This window comes from Metopolophium dirhodum, chromosome 5 (genome assembly GCF_019925205.1).
Source record: "Metopolophium dirhodum isolate CAU chromosome 5, ASM1992520v1, whole genome shotgun sequence".
NCBI classification, from domain to species: Eukaryota; Metazoa; Arthropoda; class Insecta; order Hemiptera; family Aphididae; genus Metopolophium; species Metopolophium dirhodum.
This window is the reverse complement of record NC_083564.1, coordinates 20,501,233-20,528,080: the sequence shown is the minus strand read 5'-3', so window position 1 is coordinate 20,528,080 and position 26,848 is coordinate 20,501,233. Positions and strand designations below refer to the sequence as shown.

The window sequence follows — 26,848 nt, the reverse complement described above, 5'->3', positions numbered from 1 at the left end:
CAGATTAAAATAATTATAGTGTATTATATATGGGTTGCTATTGGTTAATCGGGCATGGTTGTTGATTTGTATTATTATTTTTTGTCAATATATATATGAATGTTTGTAGGTAGATTAGACCTCTGGGAAGAAGATGGGCTAAATTGAAAAGGATTAAATTTGTTTTTTTTTATTCATCGGATTTTAGTACGGTTAGATTAGGTTAGGATTTTGTATTAATTGATTATATTAATCCACGGTAGGTGGAATTAAGTAAAAACGCAAACTTGGTAGAATTTTGATACTTTAGAGTTAAGTCATACACTTATGTAAAACAGCACGGGGCCTACCTGATAATACATACTGCTGCAAATCAGAATTTTTATTCCGGGAAACAGAAAAGTTAAGATAAATTTTGAACACCGTACACCAAATATTAAATAACGAATGGAACAAAGTATAAGTCCTATAGAGTTGGTACATTTAACAGGCAACGAAGTGCACGGGATCAGCTAGTATAATATATTGGAAATAGACCATCATATCGATTTTGGGAAAATAAAATAATTTTTCAGTATTTGCTAATTAGGTAGTATGAAACAACTATGTTATTTTGTAATATTAATTCCAATTATTTCTAATCTTTTTTTCAATAATTCACCATTTCTTAGAATACTTATCAAATTTAATAACAATACAAATAATTTCTTATTATTTTCGTTATAAATTATTATTTAATGAAATCTAGATACACTAATGTGTTTTTAGGAAGTAAACATTTGCAAGAATCTTGCAGTGATGGTCTTGTTTTGTTCTTGGTCTTGTAGCTTCGGTATTGGTTTAGACTTGTTCTTGCAAACCTAATCTTGGTCTTGGTCTTGCTAGACCAAGACCAAGACCAATTTGTATCATCACTAATGTAAATAATGAAAATATTTTTGATTTGGAAAAGAAGTGTACTTTGATTTAGACACTGTGTCTACAGTTATTCGGTTTGTTTTGAACTGTAAAGGAACATTTTCAGTTTCAATTTTATTAGTATTTCATTCTATGAATGTCTATAAAACTTTATTTGTTGGGTAAAAAAGCTTGAAAATTTAAAACAAGGCTCCTACTATTATATTACAATGATATTTGAAAAATATTAAAAATCCTTATTCACAGTTTTTATTTATAGCCATTTAAAGTTCAAATCTTGACAAAATACGGAAAAATCACGAAAATTAGAAAATTATTTTGAGTTGAGAATTCATAAAAATTTTAAAAATTTTAAAATGTAATACAAGATTATCCATAAGTTTGCCTACCTTTATCAAAAAAAATGTCTACAAATCTATTGACTAATGTCTATGTCAAATTGAATTTTTATGAGCGTTTGAAATTCATATTTTTATATTTTTATATTTGATTTTTATTTTATTTCTCATGTAACAATTTTCTTATTTTATTGTAATTAAAAAACAAATGACTGTAGATACTTGACAATTTTAAATTATATGTTATACAACATTGTGAATTACCTATATCCTATCGTAATAACTATTTCCTTTTCTGAAATCAATAGCAACTAGCGATATACAGAATAAACACAAAAAAGAATTCTTGTGTTAGCCAATATTTAAAATGTGAAGTTTTAAAATCCATTTTTATCCCACCCCTACACTATTTGATATAATATATATAGCACCAAACAGGTACAGGTATTGATAAGTGTATTGGATATTATCCATTACAGAATAATACGTAGAATGTAGATTTTAATAGTATTAAAATTATAATATACATTAAGCAATGACTATGCTTGTTTTGCTGCTACCAAGCAGAAATATCACGAACAATTCTTTATAGCTATAGAGTATAGGTTATAACAACGTTGCCTTCCTCATCTTACCGCGTTTTACTTAAAACTATTGCACTATACCCGTGAAAATATAAAATCACCATATTGTTTTTCATGTGACCTGTATAAACGTTTATTGTTAAAATGTAGGATTAAAACAAAATGTATTATTATACCTGAAATATGTCAGTTGTGAAGCAGATGTAGTCGTTAACAAAAAATAAAATTGATAAAAAGTACTAAAATTAGTAGTAATTTCAAATACAAAGTACAATACGTTCCTAGTAATTTTAATCATAAAACAATTAATCTACAATGCAAAATTGGTATAATAAACTGTTTGAATTCAATATGTGTCAATGAGGGACATAATATATATAATACAATACTAATGTTCTAATAATTACTAATAACTATGACATAATATGTATTACGATTTATTTAAATGAACAATTTTTATATTATGAACTGTTAAAAGTTGTTACACATAAGTAAAAACCTATTTATACAAATACGGATTTACATTAGAATATTGGAATACATTATTTTAATAACGTTACCATAATCTAATTTAATTATTTATATTTGTCATACAGTCCACGAAGCCATTGTGTGTGGTACTGAACTTCTGTAAAGATTGTGATTGAATTATTTGAATCTGATTCTTTTAGACTCGTTATTCCGGTTATATAATAAGAATCATCGTGGAAAAAGCTTAACCCTGCAGCAGCATACCCTACACCTGCTCCTTCTCCTGCAACTAAAAATACCTTGTACTTAATACTTTAATTAATCATACAGCTGTTACTTAGTAGTGGGTAGGTACAATACATATTTACATCATTAATTACAAATGATGTAGGTACTATATTACAACGATATCTGATAATATATTATAGTGGTGTTAAATATTAGTATCTTACAATCGTTTGGAATTTGGCATTTAGAGTTTAAATTGAACTAGGGTAGGTACCTATTACTATTATGTGAGATGATGACAACTCTAAAAAAAAAATGAATTATACACCTTATTCGAGTCAATGAGGTATTGAAGTCTTACAAGGAATGGAACTAAAGATAATTATATGCCGTCGTAATCTCGTACCTCGATACAATTTAACAGCATAGGAAATAGCAAATTACCTTTTAGATATTATTATGGAACAATAACCAGATTTAGCTAGGGTCAATGAAGATAAGCAATAGTTATATGTACGGCAAAGTAGCACCACACGTACACTCGCTATGTACATATTTAAATATTGTTTGATGGATTTGTATTTTGTAGGAATACATTTTTTATTTTTATACTAAATGTCAAATGTCATTCATAATTTAATACATTTTTAAGTTAATCTTTAATGTGTCTGACTTCTGTATTAAATGTTTAATACATTTAAGTAAAGTTTGTTAAAAATATCAATGATTTCATGGTATTTATGTTTAAATTAAATATTATAATATTACCCAATGCAGATCCGGCACAAAACTTATCAACAGTCACATATTTATCAAATCCGTTTGTGTGCAATATATTCTGGCAAGTACTACGGTCGACGTATGGTAAAGATAATTCTCTTAAAACCGGACTGGAGCTTTCGTTATTCTTATATCCCAAACCAACAATCTACAAAAGTATAAAACATCAATTGCATAATGTACAATTATAATTAAAGTATAAAATGTATTGATTTTTATGTTACTGTTGAGAATGTGTATAGTTACTAATTAGTTAAATGAATTAGAGAATGTGTAAAATTACTAATTAATAAAACACTTAAAAACATACTGACTGTTCAAAGTTTTTTAAATTTAAGAATTTGATCAAATATAAAATAAAAAGATTGTTTAGTGGTTTTACAGTTTTACCTTTAAGGTTCAATTTTGGGTTACCTAATATATAAGGCATCATGTCAATATTTTAACATACTATGACAGAGAATCTCACGTTAAATTTTGCTCTTTACATATTATACAATTGAAAAATGGTCAATAGTGATGGGTAAGTACAGTAATTCACAATTTTAATATTTAAATAATACTACATACTAACCTTTCCATAATCTCCGTTGACTACATTGTATTTTCCGTTCCAGTCAATACACACAGGTGCAACATAATAACTAAAAGAAATTCGGGTTTTCAACACAACAATAGCTATATCATAAGCAAATACCCCACGGCTAGATCCACTAAAAGTTTCTTTCAGGTAAATACTGTCCACCTATAAAATTGTTTTAATTTATATTATGTTTGTGATAGCAATTATTTTTAGAATTTTGAATTATTAATAACATACATCCATTATTTGAGTAAAGTTATTGTCAATAATTGAAACGTTTACATCATATTTCCCAACCGCAATTTTGTACAGACCGTCGATGTTCGATATTATATTAGACGACATATCATTATGCCAAAAACTACGAGCACCTAAAAATAATATGTATTTAATTTTAATTCTTTCACAAATTTGTTTTACAGATGTTTTACCCGAAACGACTAAATTTGAAGAAATAATTGATCCGCCACAAAGGAATTCATAATTGGAATCGTTTTTAACGAATCTATATATTCCAGCATGCCATGGCGCCGTTCCGACATTTGCTTTTTGACCATTGACGATTGTTTCTTGGTTTATATATACTCTACCGCAATCTAAAATAATATTAAATACGTAATTTATAAGATGTAATATTATAAAATATGATATAAATGATTTAGAAAATATGCTTAACACTAGCATATTCTATTAGTTATTGACACGATGTGGATACCAACATACTACAGTGTTGTCATTTCCTATCTTTGATTATGCACCTGGTGAGTAACCCGTTCGTTTTAAATATTTTAAATTCAAACTTAGAAATAAGTCTTAAAAAAGATAATTTTTATCTTTTTTTACAAATTATTTTATACCATAATTTAAAATCAAATAAAAAATCAGAGTTCAATGCGGATTCACAGAATGTTGTTAAAACCGTAAAAAATGAAAACCTACAGTAAATTTTTACCGGCCTTATAAACAATAACAAAAAAATAACCGAGTGACTACACCGCATTATCCACATTGTAATTATTACCTACGATTAAATATATTTAATTTATCGTATTATTAGTGTTATTACCATTTATTTTACTATATACATATAAGCTACAGCATAGGAATTTTCAATGATTAAAAATATACTGACTAGGTTCGTTGTATACGTTGGCATTGCGCTTAATGCACTTATTAAAAGAACGTATAAAAAATATTGTACTATAGCTATTATTTGTACCCGTGGTAAAAATTTTTCCATATTCGTTTTGAGCACACAATGCTACGGTCTCGTCTGAACCATCTGAACAATTTTTACAACCATCAAAAATCTTGGACGTTTTGATCGACACTCCATTTGAACAAATTAAATTCTCTTTGATGTTCCTATAATTGTATTCAATTATTATGCAATAAATTATTATTTCATATTAGTTATAAAATATTATAAGCAAACATATGAAAGCTAATAGAATTTTAAAAATTTCGGAATCTGATGTCCGATGCGTAGTTAGTCAAAAGTGTAACAATAAAAAAAAAATGAGATGATTTAGGTAGTAGATAAGTTAGATCTTACATACCTAGTTAATAAGGCTCCTATTAACACTTTTTTGCATTTATAATAACATAATATATATTTATAATATAGTCACTTACACGAATGAAGATGGTGGTCTTCCGAACATTAAAAGACAGAAAAAGACGGATACTGAAATAATAAAATGTTAGCATTTATATACGAAGGTAACCAATGTTTAGTGGATTAAGATTATAATTTATTATTTAAATTAGTATAAGTACATGGAGTCTGAATTTTTTTTTTGGGTAGGGGGGTGGTGAAATATTTCCGACATAATAAAGGTAGGAACTGATATAAAGAAATATTTTTTAATGGATTTTAAGGATGGAAAATAGTTTATTATTATATTTTAATAGGGTTTTCAAATTTCATGGGCTAATTTTAACACAAGTATATTTTATAATTTTAAGTACAAAACCTTATCGTCTTTTTTTTTACAAAGTTCATCCAAAATTTCTTGTGGTAAGAGAGAATCTTTTAAACTGTAGAGATATGAAATTATGACAATAATCATCCATATCACTCACTAACCTCTGGACAGAAAATAAATAGTACGTAGGTGAACATGGGTCCTAAATGAACATTAATTGTCAGCCTGTCAACGCCACGCTAATTACATTAATGATTTATGTGCTATTATTAAAATTAATATATTCTTTAGGGCTCACGTCAGATCAATGAGCTTTTATTATTCACTAATTTTTTATATATTTATTTTGATACTTACATATGTAATAGATTTATTTATTTGTTTTGTAACGAAATACAAACATGAAGTTAATGATTCTACGACAATTATTGCCTTGTTTACAATTCAAAAATTCAAATAGATTAATAATAGCTAACTACCAATAGAAATAGTTTATTGGAGAATGATGTGCGTCGTCAAATTCTTGCAATGTTTGGACTGTTTCGAGAATTATTGATGTTTATCTAATACGGGGATTTTATAAAGTGGTAATAGCCAATAGGTATACAAACCATGTCCTCAAAAGCCTACATAAATCGGGGTCTGCAAATATACAAGAATTTTTAGTTTTGTTTTTTTTTTTTTGGAGTGGTTCTAGAGGGTTCTACATTGATATTTTAAAATGCTCATAATTCACTTAAAAACTAATGATATGAATAACTGATCTTCGCATCATTTTAATTTTACAAATTTATATAAATATAGCTAAAAATTTATTCGGTATTTCTCACCCTTTCAAGTGATTTTCTCAATGACTTGACGTCTTAACTAGTTGCATTGAAGTTTATAAATTAATATCTAATGTTTGTAAAAATGCACTAACTTTTAGTACCGTCTTTTAGTAACTTTTAGTACGGTCTAGCATATTAATCTTAATTTGAACAATTACCTATAATACAATACATCATGATCCTGACATTATGTTATTTTTATTATTTGCACCTATTTTAAAAGTATATTAGACTAAGTTCTAACATAAATACATAATGCCATAAAAACATGATTTTCTTTGTATTAATATATTGTTAACACTGGTGTTACGTACTTGAAATCAAAGTTGAGTATAATACTATCCTGGAATATGTCTTCTCGTTCATTGTAAATGGTGAGCTGAAACTAAATTAAATAAAATATATTTATAAATATGTACAATAAATGTTTGTAGGTAGGTACATAAGCTATATAAAATTAACGCAGTGTAAACTAAACAATATTTTCCAGTACATTTTCTCACATGTAGGTATAATAAAATAAAAAATAATTATAATAGTATAATGCACCTGTGTATAATTAATTATTTTACTTCGCGAGATACAACTCAACAGAACGAGAGTTCTAAACACATAATATTGGGTTTTCAAAAAATCTAATATATTATAATATATTATGCCAATGTCTATCGCATAGTATTGGTGTGTAGCCTGTTAGTTGTTATCTACGATCTACTTATATGTAATACTATATGCGATAACATGATTGACCTAAAGTCAAACTACCTAGATCGGTGGTATTATTTCGACTACAAAACGTGTACACAAGTAAAAACACAAAATACATCACTATAAAATAAAATGTTCATTTAATGCTCCACTGAGGAACTTAAAATATATTTATAATTAAGCCTTAATTAAATGTTATCTGAAAAAAGAAACTATAGGGACTGTGTTTGTAATGATATAAATATCGAAGTCTCAGGTTAAAAATTGATATGATGAAATAAATTGTATTATTGAAAAAACCGGATGCGGGCAATGCTCTGTTGTACCTACATAAGAGAAGTAACTGAAATGGACTGGTTAAGTTTGAATAAAATAATATAAAATCATTGTACCTATACGAAAAATGTTCCTGAGTGAAAATGGTCAGCCTATAATATTACTTAGTATATTTTATATGATATTATTGTAATTAAATCACAATAGTAGATTAAATTAATTATTGCCAAAAATAATGAATTTTAAAAGTTTGTTGTGTGTATAAAGTTCAATGGTATATTTTGAAAATTAAAAGTACTCAAAAATAATAATTTTAAATTACAACAGAACAACTAAAATCGTAAATCTTCGTTTAAATGTCTAATTTCGTACACATTTTTAACTTCAAATATGTAAAAAAAAAACTATGTTTATATTTTTTTTTGATTTTTTAGTTAGTTTATGGACTATTTACGTCAAATCTTGTTTTATATGTTTAATCCTTAGAAATAAATGTTCAATAAATTATATATTTTTAATTACAAAATAATTTGCAAACTTCAAATTTGATAAAGTTTGTCCAACTTCAAATTTAAACTTTAAAGGCTTAAAAAAATAATGCATTAGTATTTTTAATATTTTAAAACTGCCATTCTAAAAATTTTTTAGAAGCTTTGTATTACTTTTTCAAGCTTTTCGACCGAACAAATACAATTTTATAGACATTTGTACATTAATAAAAATACTAAAATTGACACACATGATATATCATTTTTGCATTTATAAAAATTGATGTTTGTTTGTCTGTCCGTGTGTCCTTTATTAGGTGCTCAAACAGGGATTTTGAGATTTGAGATTTATGGAAATTTTTATTTATAAATGGTTATTAATGGTTTTATTAATAATAATCATTATTACCTATAAGTGCGGTAAGCTTGTTAGCGCAGTGGCACTTCTATGTATTATAGTTGTACATAATGTATCAAGTTCGAACCACAGTTTCGGTGGACTCATTTTTTAAAGTTTTCAAACTATGTTTAATGTATGAAACTCTTTACAGAAATTTTCAGTTTGAATTTTTTTAGTTTTTTATTTATGAAAGTCAGTAATATTTTATTTGTTTGGTAAACAATAGTTGAAAATTTAATACAAGGCTCCTAATATATTTTTATAATGATTAAAAATTCATACACACAATTTTTTTTGTAAGCATTTAAAGTTCAAATCTTGACAAAATACGTAAAAATCACAAAATGGTGCAAATTATTTTGAGTTCAAAATTCATAAAAATTTTCCTTTTTAAATCTAAGAGTTGAAAATGTAATACACGATTCCTCATAAGTTTGTCTACCTTTGTCAAAAAATAAATGTCCACAAGAGTGTTAAATTAAATTTTTGTGAGTGTTTGAAGTATATTATTACAGCATTGGATATATAAATTAAAATAATATAATAATATATACATTTCTCATGTAGTAATTTTCTTATTTTATTGTATTTCAAAAACGAAAAACTGGAGGTACATAAAAATTTCACTGGACGTTTATATTTTCATTTTCTATACACTATATAACTTTGAAAATTTTTTGACTTGTTTTGAACTGTTTACAGAAATTAATACGTTATGACTTATCAGTTTCAATTATAGATTCTGAGCGGAGCGATGAATGTATTCATTTTACAATGATGTGTGTTTTTTATTTATTTTTTTTTATTTGTGCCTATCATTACATTTTAGGACAGTAAAAGTGCTTGGATTTTCTTTCATTTTTTTATGTTTTCTGATAGGAAATTCAATCTAGCTGGTACTCTGGAGGGGGGGGGGGGTCAAAAGTAAACATTTTCCAGCAGTTTTTAAAAACACCGTGAAAAACAAAAGAAAAATTGAGGAAAAAACAGGAATTTTTACGCAAAATCTGTTTTCGAGAACATCGATTTTGGTTTTTGGTGTAACTCTAAAACAAATGAACGTATATACATGAAATTGTCACTGGTTGTTTATATTTGCGTTTTCTATACACGATAAAATTTTAAAAATATTTTGAGTTGTTTTGAACTGTAAAGGAACATTTTCAGTTTCAATTTTATTAGTATTTTATTCTAGAGATGTCTATAAAACTTTATTTGTTGGGTAAAAAAGCTTGAACATTTAATACAAGGCTCCTACTATAATATTAAAATGATATTTAAAAAATATTAAAAATCCTTAGTCACAATTTTATTTATAACCATTTAAAGTTCAAATCTTTGATATTGTTCAAAACAATTGATATTCACTCGATTTTTCATGTAACGATTTTCTTATTTTATTGTAATTAAAAAACGAATGACTGTAGATATTTGAAAATTTCACTGAATGTTTGTATTAGCATTTTCTATACACCATACAATTTTTAAAATAAATTGACTGTTTGAGCTGTTTACAGACATTGTCAATTTTCATTTTTCTTGGTTTATTCTTCCATAAATATCAATAAAATGTTATTTGTTTTGTAAAAAAGCGTGAAAATGTAATGCAAGGCTCCTGATATATTGTTACAATAGCAGTTGAAAAATATTTAAAATACATATAGGTACAATTTTTTTATAATTTTTTTTATAAGCATTCAAGTCCAAATGTTGACAAAATTTATAAAATGTTAAACTTTTATAGCTAAGAAGTGAAAATTTAAAACGAGGCTCCACGTAAATAGGTTATATATAAATTACTTTATTCATCATAATATCATCAAATACACTTATATTTTATCATTGAATTCAAATTTGACACCAGCTACTTACCCACCTTTTTTTTTTCTATAAATATCAATGAATTTTTATATGTTTGGTAACAAAGCGTGAAAATTTAATTCAAGGCTCCTGATATATTGTTACAATAGCTGTTGAAATATATTAAAAATACATAGGCAACATTTTTTTATTAGCATTTAAAGTTCAAATTTTGACAAAAATTATCACATTTAAAATTTAATAATTATTTTGTTGTTAAACATTTATAAAACATTCAACTTTTATAGCTAAGGATTGAGAATTGAAAACAAAGTTCCACGTAAATAGGTTATGTATAAATTACTTTATTCATCTCAATATCATCAAATATATACTTACTACTTAGTAATATCATAGGCTGACTGACCGTTTTCGCTCAGAATCGTTTTTCTTATACAAATATACAACGTTGAATTATATCATTGAATTCAAATTTAACACCGTCCATTACAGTGACCTACTTGTAACCTACTGTACAGTAGAGCGAAATCCACTTACGCACCTTTTTTTCCTTTTATTAATCTTGAGTATAACAAATTAAAAGTATTCAAATTTGACATACTTACACTGTGTAAGTAAATCCTCAAGCATTTAATTTTCACGGCAACGCCGTTCAGGATCAAGAACAACTTTACGCAACACTTTTTTTAATCTTATTATAGCATGGTGTCCGCGATCTACCACAGGTAGTTTGCCTACGTGATAATATACTGCTGCGAATCTCACGGATGGCTTTACATTACTCTTCAAATACTACTCAATACTACTCAAATACTACTCAAATACTCTTCATAGAAAAAAAAAAAAGTTGCAAGATAGATTGACGAAATGGCACCACAATTTGCAAACAACTATCCACGGGGGCAGTGCACGTGGGGGACAGCTAGTATATTATTATTATTATAAATGATATAAAATTGTAAGGGATTTTCTACAACTGCGCTAACCGAGAAAACTACTGAACCGATTTGGCTGATTCTTTTTTTGTTGTATTCGTAATTGTCCGGATAAGGTTCTTATGTAAGAATATTTTAGGAAAATTCACCAGAAAAGTAGGAAATATGGATGTCAAAAATACAACAGTGGCGCCATCTGTTCAGAAAAAATATAACTAAATAATAAAAATCGTTTTTCTTATACAATGATATTATATCATTGAATTCAAATTTAACACCATCCATTACAGTAACCTACTTGTAACCTACTGTACAGCAGAGCAACATCCACTTACCCAACTTTTAAAAATTTTTTTTTTTCTATTTGTTGGGTATAAAAGCGTGAAAATGTAATACAAAGCTCCAGATATATTGTTACTAGGTATTTCAGATGAAAAATAATAAAAGTACATAGCAACTTTTTTTTTACAAGCATTTAAAGTTAGAATTTCGACAAAATTTATTATATTTAAGATTTAATAATTTTTTTTTAGCTAAAAATGTATAAAATGTTCAAATGATAATGATATACTGTAGTTTAAGTAACGATCACACAAAGATTATGTGGAACAACATTGAGTTGAGTTCATGCTACTTTTATATGTTTGCATTCCAGTCTGTTACCTTAATATATTTAAATATTGAGTGCGTATAGATAAGATATCATTATAACTTAGTTATAAGATTTATCTTTAATATAGTTTTAAATAATTACGTTGACTATAATATTGAACAGTTACCCCACAAACTTTGGAAAGATCTTTTAGTAATCACTAATCGGACCACTAATAGTTGTGAATGTTTTCACTGAAATGCATTTTTACACTCAGGATATCCAAATATTTTTATTGTTAACACTCTTCTAGGAATACTTCCAGATACATACAAAAAATTACAAGGAAAAACAACATAATACCATACAAAAAACATTGGAAAAGGAACATTTAAACGGGAGCAGATAAACAAATATGCAAATAAACGAGTTTGTAGATTAGATTTTTTAAAATCAGTATCATTTAAATGTTAACCAGCAACTATTTAGATGTTGACAATTTAACATATTATATTACAAATAATAAATATTTTCTAATGATTATTATATTTATTTTTTTAATTAAATAATTTTTTTAATATTATTATTATAACGATTTAAAAAGAAAAAACAGTGTAAACCGATTTTGCGTCGAAATTTCCATTTTTCCTTAATTTTTTCTTTTGCTTTTCACGGCGCTTTTGTAAACTATTTGGAACTTTTACTTTAGACATCCCAAAGTACCAGCTAGATTCACTTTCCTATCATCCAAATATACCGTTGAAGAAAATATAAGCATATGTTTACTGTCCTAAAAGGTGATGACAGTTACGTAAAAGAAAAAAGAAAAATCATTGTAAAATCAATACATTCTTCTCTGTGCTCAGAATCTACAATAATAACAATTTGACCAGTGGGTACTCCAAATTTCAAAGCTTATAACTGCGTATTTATATCTAATGTGAAACTATTTTAATTGTTATGAAAATAATATAAAATTGATTCTGGGGAGCACAGATCATCTATATTATCGAATATATTTTGTCAAAGTTACATTTAAATAATTTTGTTTTACTATTAATAATATAATAAGTTGAGTCTACAACAATTAAGAAAACCATAAAAAATTGAAATTTTTTTATGAATTTTATAAATATAATATTATAGACATTCGATGACAATTTCACGTATCTAATATCCATCTTTTTGCTTTTTCATTTAGTCAAATAACTTCAATTTTATCAAACAACAGGTTTGCTTCATAAACCCTGTTATCAGTTTTGACCTCTTAAAAGTATACTAACTAGATTACATTTTTCACTGAAAATATATTGAAATAGAAGTTTGAAGCATTTTTTCTATCAGAAAAAAATTTAAAAACAAGTATAATAAAAAAATAAAAACATAAAAATACACAACATTGTAAAATCTTTAAGTACGTTTGCTGAAATTCAACAGTAAAATCTTTTTTTAATTGCAAGTCAATTTTCCAAACTCATTTAAAAAATAAGGGTTTTCCCAATTAAACATATTCTCCTATATAATAATGATTCTATGACAGTTATAAAATATTTAGGTAATTTAATATTGTGAATTACCTTTATCCTATCATATTAACTATTTCGTTTTCTGTAACCAATAGCAATTAGCTATAAATAAAATAAACACAAAAAAGAATTCTTGCGTTAGCCAATATTTAAAATCCATTTTTATACCACCCCTGCACTATTCGATATAATATATAATATATATAGCACCAAACAGGTACAGGTAAGTGATAAGTGTATTGGATATTATCCATTACAGAATAATACATAGAATGTAGATTTTGATAGTATTAAAATTATAATATAGACATTAAGCAATGACTATGCTTGTTTTGCTGCAACCAAGCAGAAATATCACGAACGATTCTTTGTATAGGTTATAACAGCATTGTCTACTTCATCTTACCAACTAACTGTTTTACTTAAAATTATTGCACTATACTTGTATAAATATAAAATCACCATATTGTTTTTCATGTGGCCTGTATAAACATTTATTGTTAAAAATTAGGATTAAAAAAAATGTTTTATGATACCTAAAATATGTCAGTTGTGAAGCAGAAGTAGTCATTAATAAGTAATTTCAAATACAAAGTACAATAGGTGCCTATAGTAATAATGATCATAAAACAATTAATCTACAATGCAAAGTTGGTATAATAAACTGTTAAAATTTAATATGTGTCAATTAGGGACATAATATATATTATACAGTGCTAATGTTCTAATAATTACTAATAACTATGACATAATATGTATTAAGCTTAACTTAAATAAACAATTCTTATATTATGAACTGTTAAAAATTGTTACACATAAGTAAAAACATATTTATACAAATATGGATTTACATTAGAATTGGAATACATTATTTTAATAACGTTACCATAATCTAATAATTTAATTAATTATATTTGTCATACAGTCCACGAAGCCATTGTGTGTGGTACTGAACTTCTGTAAAAATTGTGATTGAATTATTTGAATCTGATTCCTTTAGACTCGTTATTCCGGTTATATAATAAGAATCATCGTGGAAAAAGCTTAACCCTGCAGCAGCATACCCTACACCTGCTCCTTCTCCTGCAACTAAAAATACCTTGTACTTAATACTTTAATTAATCATACGACTGTTACTTAGTAGTGGGTAGGTACAATACATATTTACATTATTGATTACAAATGTAGGTACTAAATTACAACGATATCTGATAATATATTATAGTAGGTAGTAGGTCTAACTTAGTTACAACGGAGCTAGGTAAATTGGGTCCGCGATAATTTGGGTTCGTTTTGAAAGCGGTATGTTGAGTCGTCCCGGGTATAAAAAGGTAATAGGTAAGTTGGGTCACGGCTATAAATCATTGGCGCAATTAGGTCTAAAATATTAAAAACTTAAAACCTAAATATTTCATACTTATGTAATTTACTTTTGAATAATTATGTTACAATAATACGTCATATTGCATACAGTCGTACACCGCCTGGACACCAATTAATTCTACGCCACCACTGTGCGTACAACAAATAGCTGTGACTCCTATCATGCTGTACTAAACCGAAGATTATATAGTCCCCATCCTAATATTTTCAATTTTGTGGACGAACTATTACAAATACAGTCTGAGACACATATTAAATTACGAAGTACAATACAAAAAAAGAAAATCGGTAAAGAAAAATACTTAAGAGAACAAATGATGAAATATACTAATAATTTAATAACTCGATTAGAATTTGTTAAATCTTTATCATTAAAGTTTTTACCTAAAGCATAATATTTTTAAATATATTTTGTAAAATTTGACGTACTATATAATTTAGCGTATTAACATTTTTTCCCGGTGCACAATTTTTTAATCATTCATACCATATATTATTTATTTAAAACATAATATTATAAAAACCACATATATTTTTTTCCGGGACTCAACTTACCAACAACCTTTTTTTATCCGGGACTCAACTTACCTACTGCCTTTTTTTTTCCGGGACCCAATTTACTGAGATAAGGACATATGGGACCCAATTTACCAATCCCGGGGGAATCTAACCTAACATGTGGCAAATGTGGTTTTAATCTATAATATATTCTAGTGGTGTTAAATATTAGTATCTTACAATCGTTTGGAATTTGGCATTTAGAGTTTAAATTGAACTAGGGTAGGTACCTATTACTATTATGTGAGATGATGACAACTCTAAAAAAAAAATGAATTATACACCTTATTCGAGTCAATGAGGTATTGAGGTCTTACAAGGAATGGAACTAAAGATAATTATATGCCGTCGTAATCTCGTACCTCGATACAATTTAACAGCATAGGAAATAGCAAATTACCTTTTAGATATTATTATGGAACAATAACCAGATTTAGCTAGGGTCAATGAAGATAAGCAATAGTTATATGTACGGCAAAGTAGCACAACACGTACACACGCTATGTACGTATTTAAAATTTAAATATTGTTTGATGGATTTGTATTTTGTAGGAATACATTTTTTATTTTTATACTAAATGTCAAATGTCATTCATAATTTAATACATTTCTAAGTTAATCTTTAATGTGTCTGACTTCTGTATTAACTGTTTAATACATTTAAGTAAAGTTTGTTAAAAATATCAATGATTTCATGGTATTTATGTTTAAATTAAATATTATAATATTACCCAATGCAGAACCGGCACAAAACTTATCAACAGTCACATATTTATCAAATCCGTTTGTGTGCAATATATTCTGGCAAGTACTACGGTCGACGTATGGTAAAGATAATTCTCTTAAAACAGGACTGGAGCTTTCGTTATTCTTATATCCCAAACCAACAATCTGTAAAAGTATAAAACATCAATTGCATAATGTACAATTATAATTAAAGTATAAAATGTATTGATTTTTATGTTACTGTTGAGAATGTGTATAGTTACTAATTAGTTAAATGAATTAGAGAATGTGTATAATTACTAATTCGTTTAATTCATTAGAGAATGTGTAAAATTACTAATTAATAAAACACTTAAAAACATACTGACAGTTCATAGTTTTTAAAATTTATGAGTTTGATCAAAGATAAAATAAAAAGATTGTTTAGTGGTTTTACAGTTTTACTTTTAAGGTTCAATTTTGGGTTACCTTATATATAAGGCATCATGTCAATATTTTAACATACTATGACAGAGAATCTCACGTTAAATTTTGCTCTTTATATATTATATAATTGAAAAATGGTCAATAGTGATGGGTAGGTACAGTAATTCACAATTTTAATATTTAAATAATACTACATACTAACCTTTCCATAATCTCCGTTGACTACATTGTATTTTCCGTTCCAGTCAATACACACAGGTGCAACATAATAACTAAAAGAAATTCGGGTTTTCAACACAACAATAGCTATATCATAAGCAAATACCCCACGGCTAGATCCACTAAAAGTTTCTCTCAGGTAAATACTGTCCACCTATAAAATTGTTTTAATTTATATTATGTTTGTGATAGCAATTATTTTTAGAATTTAGAATTATTAATAACTTACATCCATTATTTGAGTAAAGTTATTGTCAATAATTGAAACGTTTCCATCATATTTCCCAACCGCAATTTTGTACAGACCGTCGATGTTCGATATTATATTAGACGACATATCATAATTCCAAAAACTACGAGCACCTAAAAATAATATGTATTTAATTTTAATTCTTTCACAAATTTGTTTTACAAAAGTTTTACCCGAAACGACTAAATTTGAAGAAATAATTGATCCGCCACAAAGGAATTCATAATTGGAAACGTTTTTAACGAATCTATATATTTCCGCATGCCATGGCGCCGTTCCGACATTTGCTTTTTGACCATTGACGATTGTTTCTTGGTTTATATATACTCTACCGCAATCTAAAATAATATATACGTAATTTATAAGATGTAATATTATAAAATATGATATAAATGATTTAGAAAATATGCTTAACACTAGCATCTATTAGTTATTGACACGATGTGGATACCAATATACTACAGTGTTGTCATTTTCTATCTTTGATTATGCACCTGGTGAGTAACTCGTTCGTTTTAAAAAAGACAATTTTTATCTATTTTTTCAAATTATTTTATAGCATAGTTTCAAATCAAATAAAAAATCAGAGTTCAATGCGGGCTGATTCACAGAATGTTGTTAAAATCGTAAGAAATGAAAACCTACAGTTAAGTTTTACGGGGCTTATAAACAATAACAAACAAATTAAGTAAGGTAGGTAAATTCTTTTTTCAAAATCAAGTTGCACATAAAAATACTAACATTAGTTAGAATCGCTTAGGAAAAATCTTCATTCGCTCCAAAAAGTTTAATGCGTTTACCACTACACAGAATTATTTAAAGAATTGGGCTTCTTAGCACTACTGTTGGTCAAATTACGACTCAGTTTTCGACACTGAGTGACTACACCGCATTATCCACATCGTAATAAATTATTACCTGCGATTAAATATTTTTCATTCATCGTACTATTAGTGTTATTACTTAATTCACTTATTATAAGAACGTATAAAAAATATTTAATGTAATATAGCTATTATTTGTACCCGTTTTTCCATATTCGTTTCGAGCACACAATGCTACGGTCTCGTCTGAACCATCTGAACAATCCTTACGACCATCACAAACATTGGACGTTTTGATCGACACCCCATTTGAACAATTAAACCTCTCTTTGGTGTTTCTATAATTGTATTCAATTATTATGCAACAAATTATTATTTCATAGTAGTTATAAAATATTATGATCAAACATATGAAAGCTAATAGAATTTTATAAGTTACTATGGATTTACTAATTACTACAATAGACAGCTGTGCCAAATCCCACTATAATTACTTATCTGCCATCAACGAGAAATATATTAAAAATTGACAAAATTCCTTTGAAAAACTATTTTATGGCATTTCGGAATCTGATGTCTAAGTCGTAGGTAGTCAAAAGTTTAACAATAAAAAAAAATGAGATGATATAGGTGGTAGAAGTTAGATTTTACATACCTAGTTAATAATCCCTGATCGTAATGTGTAATTTGTAATAAGAATACCAAATATTAAATATGCCTTATTTATGTATGTTCGCAAGGGCACCCATGAGGGGGTGCAAGGAGGTGTGACATGTGACCTTTCTAGACAAATGTGAAATGATTGTAATTTTTTGTAATTGTAAATAATAAACAATTTTTACTGACATATTACATAGGTATATTGTTTATCTATGTTTTGTATTTACTTTTTGTTATTTAATAAAGTCAATTCTGTTCGTTCTTATAGTTAATTTTTTTATGATAAAGTCACCCCCCCCCCCCCCCTTATGCTCTAATTGATGGGCGCCCTTGTATGTTCGAAAATTATTTGACAGTAATTATTATGACTTTAGAGCTCTAATCCCCAAAGGCTCCAATTACCACTTTTTTGCCATTTATAATAACATAATATATATTTATAATACAGTCACTTACACGAATGAAAATGATGGTCTTCCGAGCATTATAAGACACAATAAGACGGATACTGAAATAATAAAATGTTAGCATTTATATACGAAGGTAACCAATGTTTTGCGGATTAATATTATAATTTATTGTTTAAATCAGTAGGTACATGTAGTCTGAATTCAATATCACCTATCAGTGGCGTATTTTCAATTTTTTAGGGGGGGGGGGGGGTTCAATAATTCCCACATAATACAGGTAGGTACTGATATAAAGAAATAATTTTTAATAGATTATAAGAATGGAAAATTTCTTGCAATGTTTCGACTGTTTCCAGAATTATTGATGTTTATCTAATACATGTATTTTATAAAGTGGTAATAGCTAATAGCTAATAACCATATAAAAAGTCATGTCCGCAAAAGCCTACATAAATCGGGGTCTGAAAATATATAAGAATTTTTAGTTTTCTTTTTTTTTTTTTTGGAGTGGTTTGGGAGTGGTCTAGTACCTCTGGACCCTTCTCCCCTCCGTAAATACGCCACTGGCACATATCATATTGTAATCGGTCAGCCTATAATATTACTTAGTATATTATTGTAAATATTAATAATTAAAATGCTAGCGGACACAGCAATGCTTTGCTAATGCTAGGTTTTTGTGATTGTTCAACTCTTTTTGGTACCTTGTTTTAAATGTTCAATCCTTAGTTATAAAAGTTTAAACTACAAAATAATTATTAAATTTGATAAATTTTGTCAAAAATGGAACTTTAAATGCTTATGAAAAAAAATAGTGCATATATGAATTTTTAATATTTTTAAACTGTTATTGTAACAAAATATCAGGAGTATTGTATTACATTTTCATGCTTTTTGGTCCAAGAAATAAAACTGAATTAATATTTATAGAAAAAAACTAAAAAAATTGAAATTGGAAATTGTAGGTAAACAGCTCAAAACAAATATATTTATTTTTAAAAGTTTTATGGTTTATAGAAAATGAAAATATTAATAAAAATATAAATTTTAAGTGAAATGTTCATGTATATAAAGTTATTCATTTTTGAATTATAATAAAATAATAAACTCGCTTTAAGAGAATTCGAGTGAATATCCAACGTTTTTAAACATGAATTTCAAACGATCATAAAAATTTAATTTGACTTTTAGATAGACATTTTAATGCTAAAAAATAAAACTGTGACTAAGATTTTTAATATTTTTCAAACCCCATTGTAAAAATATATTATGAGAATTGTATTGAATTTTCAAACTTTTTTAGCCAACAAATACAATTTTATTTACATTCATAGAAATCAAAAACTAAAAAATTGGAAACTGAAAATATCCATAAACAGTTTAAAATAAATGAAAATATCTTGAAACGTATCTATCGTGTATAGAAAATGGCAATATAAACAAACAGTGAACATTTCTTGGTTATAAACGATATCAAAATTTTAGCTTTAACCGTAAAAAATCCCGGTTTTCCTTCATTTTTTTGTTTTTCACGGTGCTTTTGAACACTAATGGGATTATGGGGTTTTGATTTCCTCATCGAACAAGATACTGAAATTGAAAATCAAACCATTATTTCGACTAAGTATTGTGTACACAAACACAAAAAATAAAAATGAAAAAAAAAACATATATCATTGTAAAATCAAATTCATCGCTCCGTTCAGAATCTAAAATATTAAAGATACAAGGGCACAACTAGTTTTTAGACGCATTTAAATTCAAAAATGATCAAAATATTTTTAATTTTTAAATTTATAGACATTTTCATTTCATAACGAACATTAGAAATTGTTGACAGGATGCTTACGTGGCGGCCACATGACTCGTTAAAAAACCGGTTTGAAAGAAAACAAAATTCCAAAAAAAAAAAAGTCGATGTAGGTGGGTACTTGAATAAAAAGTAATTCTTTTATATAATAATCCTTAATCATGTTAATTTTTTAAGGAAAATTAATTAGTAGCGGACATTTTGGAAATACAATCACGGTAATGCAATTTAATTATGTTAATTATCCCTTAGGTTAGCTTATGCTAAACATACTGAAACTGATTTTAATAAAATATCTAATATTTTTTACTAATCTATAATTTATAAATGCGTTACTGATTTAGAATATTCTGATAATGTATTTAATTGGTTTGCTGGAGATTAAATATCTATAGTGTATTATCTAAAGTCTATCAACTGGACTAAATTACAAGCCTTGGCATAAACTAGTTAAAAAGTTAAAGTTAAATTAGTCACAACAATTCAAATCCACTCCACATTAAACTAAAAATTTTATTTCTGGCATTAGTTTGTGCTGTCCCCGTGTAAAGAGAACGCCCCACCCGCATGTGTTGTCATCGTTTTACAAACGCGTAACATACCAAATTTACGCTAAGAAATTCAAGTTTTATGCCGTTAGCTTAAATATTATAGTGAATCATCCTATAATGAAACTTGATAGTAAGAACATTATCTGTGTTTTGTTGACAGTTTTTTTTACGATAATTCAGTTTGTAAGTGAGTTATGAGCATTTTTAATTTACGTTTCTTATAACACACTTAAATACTTAATTATCGTAAGAAAACTTCCAACATAACACAGATAATGTTCTGAATCATTAAGTTTTATAAGTTCACTCTAATTTATGCTAACAGCATATAACTTGAATTACTAAACGTACATTTGGTATGTTACTCATTTGTAAGACGGAGACATCTTAAGAGTAAAGAGCGCGTCGCATGTAGTCTCTCCATCTTACACACGGATGACATACCAAATTTTCGTTCGCTAGTTTCAATAGGATGCTGTCAGTTTTGATATTAGAGTGAATTGATTTATTATTAAACTTTTAAGAAAAACATTATCTGTGTTCTCTCGTTGTTTTTTTTTACGATATTTTAGTTTTTAAGTGAGTTAAGAATATGTAAAATATCGATATTTTAAAATGCTCATAATGCACTTAAATACTAATGATATGAATAACTGGTCTTTGCATCATTTTACTTTTACAATTTTTTATAAATATAGCTAGAAATTTATTTGGTATTTCTCACCCTTTCAAGTGATTTCCTTAATGACTTCACGTTATAACTAGTTGAATTGAAGTTTATAAATTAATATCTAATGTTTGTAGAAAATGCACTAACTTTTAGTACCGGGATTAATACAAGGTCTAGCATATTAATCTTAATTTGAACAATAACCTATAACACAATACATTATGATCCAGACATTATGTTATTATTATTATTTGTATTATTTGTATTATAATTATATTAATTTTAATAGTATATTAGACTAAGTACTAACAAAAATACATAATGCCATAAAAACATGATTTTCTTTGTATTAATATATTGTTAACACTGGTGTTACGTACTTAAAATCAAAGTTGAATATAATACTATCCTGGAATATGTCTTCTCGTTCATTGCAAATGGTGAGCTGAAACTAAACAAATTAAAATATATTTATAAATATGTACAATAAATGTTTGTAGCTATATCAAATTAACGCACTGTAAACTAAATAATATTTTACAGTACATTTTCTCACATATAGGTATAATAAAATAAAAAAATTATTATAATAGTATAATGTACCTGTGTATAATTAATTATTTTACTTCGCGAGATACAACTCAACAGAACGAGTGTTCTAAACACATAATATCAGGTTTTTCTAAAAATCTAATATATTATAATATATTATGCCCATGTCTATCGCATAGTATTGGTGTGTAGCCTGTTAGTTGTTATCTACGATATACCTATATGTAATACTATATGCGATTACATGATTGACCTAAAGTCAAACTACCTAGATCGGTGGTATTATTTCGACTACAAAACGTGTACACAAGTAAAAACACAAAATACATCACTATAAAATAAATCGTTAATTTAATGCTCCGTTGAGGAGCTTAAAATATATTTATAATTAAGCCTTAATTAAATGTTATCTGAAAAAAAGAAACTATGATGAAATTAATATTGAGGTCTCAGGTTAAAAATTGATATGATGAAATAAATTGTATTATTGAAAAAACCGGATGCGGTCAATGCTCTGTTGTACTTACATAAGAGAAGTCACTGTAATGGACGTGTTAAGTTTGAATAAAATAATATAAAATCATTGTACCTATACGAAAAATGTTCCTGAGCGAAAATTATCAGCCTAAATTATTACTTAGTATATTTTATATGATATTATTGTGATTAAATCACTACAGTAGATTAGATTAATTTTTGCCAAAAATAATGAATTTGAAAAGTGTGTTGTGTGTTGTCGTATATTGCAGACAGTCGTCAATATAATATTATTTAATATATATGTAATATAGGTGGGAATATTTCAAATTGTAAATTATTGACATAGGTCAGGCCAGCGAAGCAATATGTGCTGAGGCGACAATAATAATATTTTCTATATAACCCCGCCGTACGCGCAGGCACGGCCCCCGTTGTCGCTGAGTGATTCGGCGAGGACGTAGCTACGACGTGCGTGTGAAACGCCGATCGTAGTACGGGCTAGGCGATCTGAATTTGCTAAGTGTTTTATTTATGTTTGTTTTAAATACAATAAAAGTGTTTCCGACCTGAAAACCCGAGTTAAACATTATTTTAGTCATTCTTACGTTCTTACCTTTTATAGGAACAGCGCCGGGATATACGTACTATGTGTCAATGAAGTTTTATTAAACTGAATAGTGCCAAGGTATATGTAATCTTTGAGTCATTTCAACTAGATAGGAACGAACTAAGAATTGACAAGCGCCTACCATCGTACCTCAACGAGTTAACAGTGCCATTCTAATTAACTTTAGAGAGTGTCATTAACTAGAGAATACGAGGGTAAGGTGATAGTTGGTTTACCGCGTATTGTCTAATACGGGTGATACCACAGTGTATAAAATATAATTGTATATTTTAAAAGTTTCAAGTACTCAGGAATAATATTTTTAAATTACAACAGAACAACTAAAATAGTAAATCTTCGTTTAAATATCTAATTTCGTTTACATTTTTAACCTCAAATATGTATAAAAAAACTGAGTTTATATTTTTTTTGATTTTTAGTTAGTTTATTTACTATTTACGCGGAATCTTGTTTTATATGTCCAATCCTCAGAATTAAAAGTTTAATATTTTATACATTTTTAATTACAAAATAATTTGCAAATTCAAATTTGATAAACTTTGTCAAAATTTGAACTTAAAAGGCTTAAAAAAAAGTGTATTTAATATTTTAAAATTGCTATTTTAACAATGTTTATTTGTATTAAATTTTCAAGCTTTTCGACCGAACAAATACAATTTTATAGACATTTGTACATTAAAAAAAATACTAAAACTGATTGAAAACCGATAATGTCCGTAAGCAGTTAAATTATTTTGCGTTCGGACGATGATATATTGTATAATTGTTTATTCAAATTTGATCATTTAATGTGATCGTCAAGTAAGTATAGAAAACGGTTTATGAAAACGTATTGAAATGTTTCTAGCGGTATTAATGATAAATATATTTTTATTTTTTTATTTTTTTTTATTTTTTATTAGATGATATTTTTATTAAAACAAAAACCGATCCCTTGCATTTCGTTTCCCGTTAAATGTACCAACTCTATATGACTCAAACTTTGGTCAGTTCGTTATTTAATATTCGGTGTATGGTGTTCAAAACTTATCTTTACTTTTCCGTTGTGCCCAGAATACAAATTCTGTTTCGCAGCAGTATATTATCAGGTAGGCAATCAACCTGCGGTAGATGGGGACCCCCTGCTGTTTGTACGTAAGTGTATGATTTAGCTGTAGAGTATCAATGTCATACCAAGTTATATCAATTAATATAAAATCCTAACGTAACCTAACCGTACTGAAGTCCGACGAATAAAAAAAAAAATCAAATTTAACCCTTTTTAAATTAATCTATCTTCTTCCCAGAGGTCTAAACACAAACATTAATTTATATATATTTATATATTGACGAAAAATAATACAAATCAACAAACATGCCCGATTAACCAATAGCAACCAATATATAATACACAATTATTATTTTAATCTGCAACATTAAGCTAAATAATTTTTTTCTGGACAGACGGCGCCACTATTGTATTTTTATCATTCATATTTCCTACTTTTCTGGTGAATTATTCTAAAATGTTATTTCATAAGAACGTTGATGATGCCTTACATAATTTACATTGGCGTAGCCACATAGGACGGTCGAGACATGCCCCGGACCGTCCCTTTACATAATTGTTTGTATATAAGAACCTTCTCCTGACAATAAAATTACGAATACAACCATAGACCTAGTATAAGGAATATACTATGAATACAGCAAAAAAAGAATTAGCGAAATCGGTCCAGCCGTTCACTCGTGATGCCGCGTCCAAAAGAATATATATTTAATTTGAATATTTAGATACGTACATATTATTATATCATATAATATGGATAGATTGTTGAATTTTACTTCTCGGAACAATAATTATTATTCTTATCTACTCTCCGATAAAATACACACAAAAGAAAAAAGGTCATGTTACAGGTAGCTGTAAACCGGATGGCCGCCGTGCCGCACAATATGTATAATCTATACTAATATATAAAATGATAGTGTTTGTTTGTATGTTCAGGATAAACTCCGAAACTACTTATTCAATCGTCGTGCCGTTTTTTTTAAATTAAAGAGGACATCACAGAGAAGGTTTTAGGCATACATTTAGTCCGATAAAGTCAATAAATAATTAGTTATTATTAATTAAAAAAAACGTGTAAATTGTATACCTATAAATATGTATATATATTATTAAACATATTGTGCGGCACGGCGGACCGCGGGTCTCCAGCTACCTGTACCCTGACCTTTTATTCTTTTGTGTGTGTTTAATCGGAGAGTAGATAAGAATAATTGTTCCGAGAAGTAAAATTCAACAATCCATCTATATTATTTGATATGTATGTATATAAATTTATAAATAATTATATATATTACTAGCTGTCCCTCCCGGCGTTGACGGGTAAAAGTTACCTCAGGTGAAATAGTTGGAAAAAGCCAATATTATAACTTATGTGTATAAGTTCAAGGACTCAAAAATGCATTAATTGTACATATATTATAGCTTATCCCGTTCACTGCGTTGCTCGTTAAAATATGTACCAACTCTATAGGATTCAAACTTTGTTCAATTCGTTTATTTAATATTCGGTGTATGATGTTCAAAACTTAAAAAAATGTTCATCGATCATCTTGAATATATAATATAAAATTACCCGTTTAAAATGATGGAAGACGTGATTAGAGGTTATAATACAATCTTATAATTAAAAGGAACGAAAAAAATTTAAAAATTAAATACTATTACTTATTATTATTTACCGTTTAAATGCAGGCATTTTGAATATTCGACAATTCATCGGTGCACAAATATTGGGCAGCGTTCCGACTATTACGTGGTTTCACTTATAATGTCGGTCAATTCGTCCTTAGTAGCCGGCAGCCGTGGAATGCACTCACCGTACACAACGCCTCTTGTCGGCGACGTCGTTTTTGTTGTTTTTGTTGCTGTACGGGTGGGGATAACCCGAGCATCTTAAGACTAACCGTCAGCCGTCGGACACGCTGGAGGTCAGAGAGGATCGAATTAGTAGTGATTGTGGAAACCCGGAATGCTTGCCATGTTGCCAAGACTACGTAACAGGCCATTATTTATAAATATTTAACTCCTTTGTATATTAAGTTAGAGAATCGATCAAATGCCATAAACCTTCTCCGCAATTAGCTCTTAATTTAAAAAAAAAAATCATAACGATCGGTTCAGTAGTTTCCGAAAACATAGGCCTCAAAGGTTTTCATTTTGACATTTATATATAAAGATATAATATTATATTCCTACAGCATTGGAGGATATATTCACTCGATTTCTTATATAGCGATTTTCTTAACGTTTATATTTTCATTTTCT

The 26,848-nt window shown here is 27.5% G+C and overlaps 1 protein-coding gene across 1 annotated transcript; it reads right to left on the bottom strand.

Annotated features, from left to right (window-relative positions):
• Window positions 1-2,093: 2,093 nt before the first annotated feature.
• On the bottom strand, window positions 2,094-26,380 carry LOC132945640 (uncharacterized). Its single transcript, XM_061015411.1, has 18 exons — window positions 26,263-26,380; window positions 22,253-22,323; window positions 18,888-18,939; window positions 17,973-18,109; window positions 17,121-17,285; window positions 16,927-17,060; window positions 16,681-16,851; window positions 16,058-16,217; window positions 14,305-14,474; window positions 7,189-7,196; window positions 6,954-7,024; window positions 5,517-5,568; window positions 5,101-5,246; window positions 4,313-4,477; window positions 4,119-4,252; window positions 3,873-4,043; window positions 3,287-3,446; window positions 2,094-2,579 (listed from the first exon to the last, which is right to left on the bottom strand). The coding sequence occupies exons 1-18, from the start codon at window positions 26,298-26,300 to the stop codon at window positions 2,395-2,397; spliced, it is 2,190 nt and encodes a 729-aa protein (XP_060871394.1). The 5' UTR covers window positions 26,301-26,380; the 3' UTR covers window positions 2,094-2,394.
• Between the last annotated feature and the right edge of the window lie 468 nt (window positions 26,381-26,848).

Bases quoted from the DNA above. Each gene is read 5' to 3' on its own strand.
- LOC132945640 (XM_061015411.1), bottom strand. From the start codon at position 26,300: ATGAATTGTCGAATATTCAAAATGCCTGCATTTAAACG. The intron at 16,218-16,680 runs GTTAGTATGTAG...ATACTTTTACAG, and splicing joins TCAACGGAGATTATGGAAAG to ATTGTTGGTTTGGGATATAA. The intron at 2,580-3,286 runs GTAATATTATAA...AGGTATTTTTAG, and splicing joins TTGTGCCGGATCTGCATTGG to TTGCAGGAGAAGGAGCAGGT.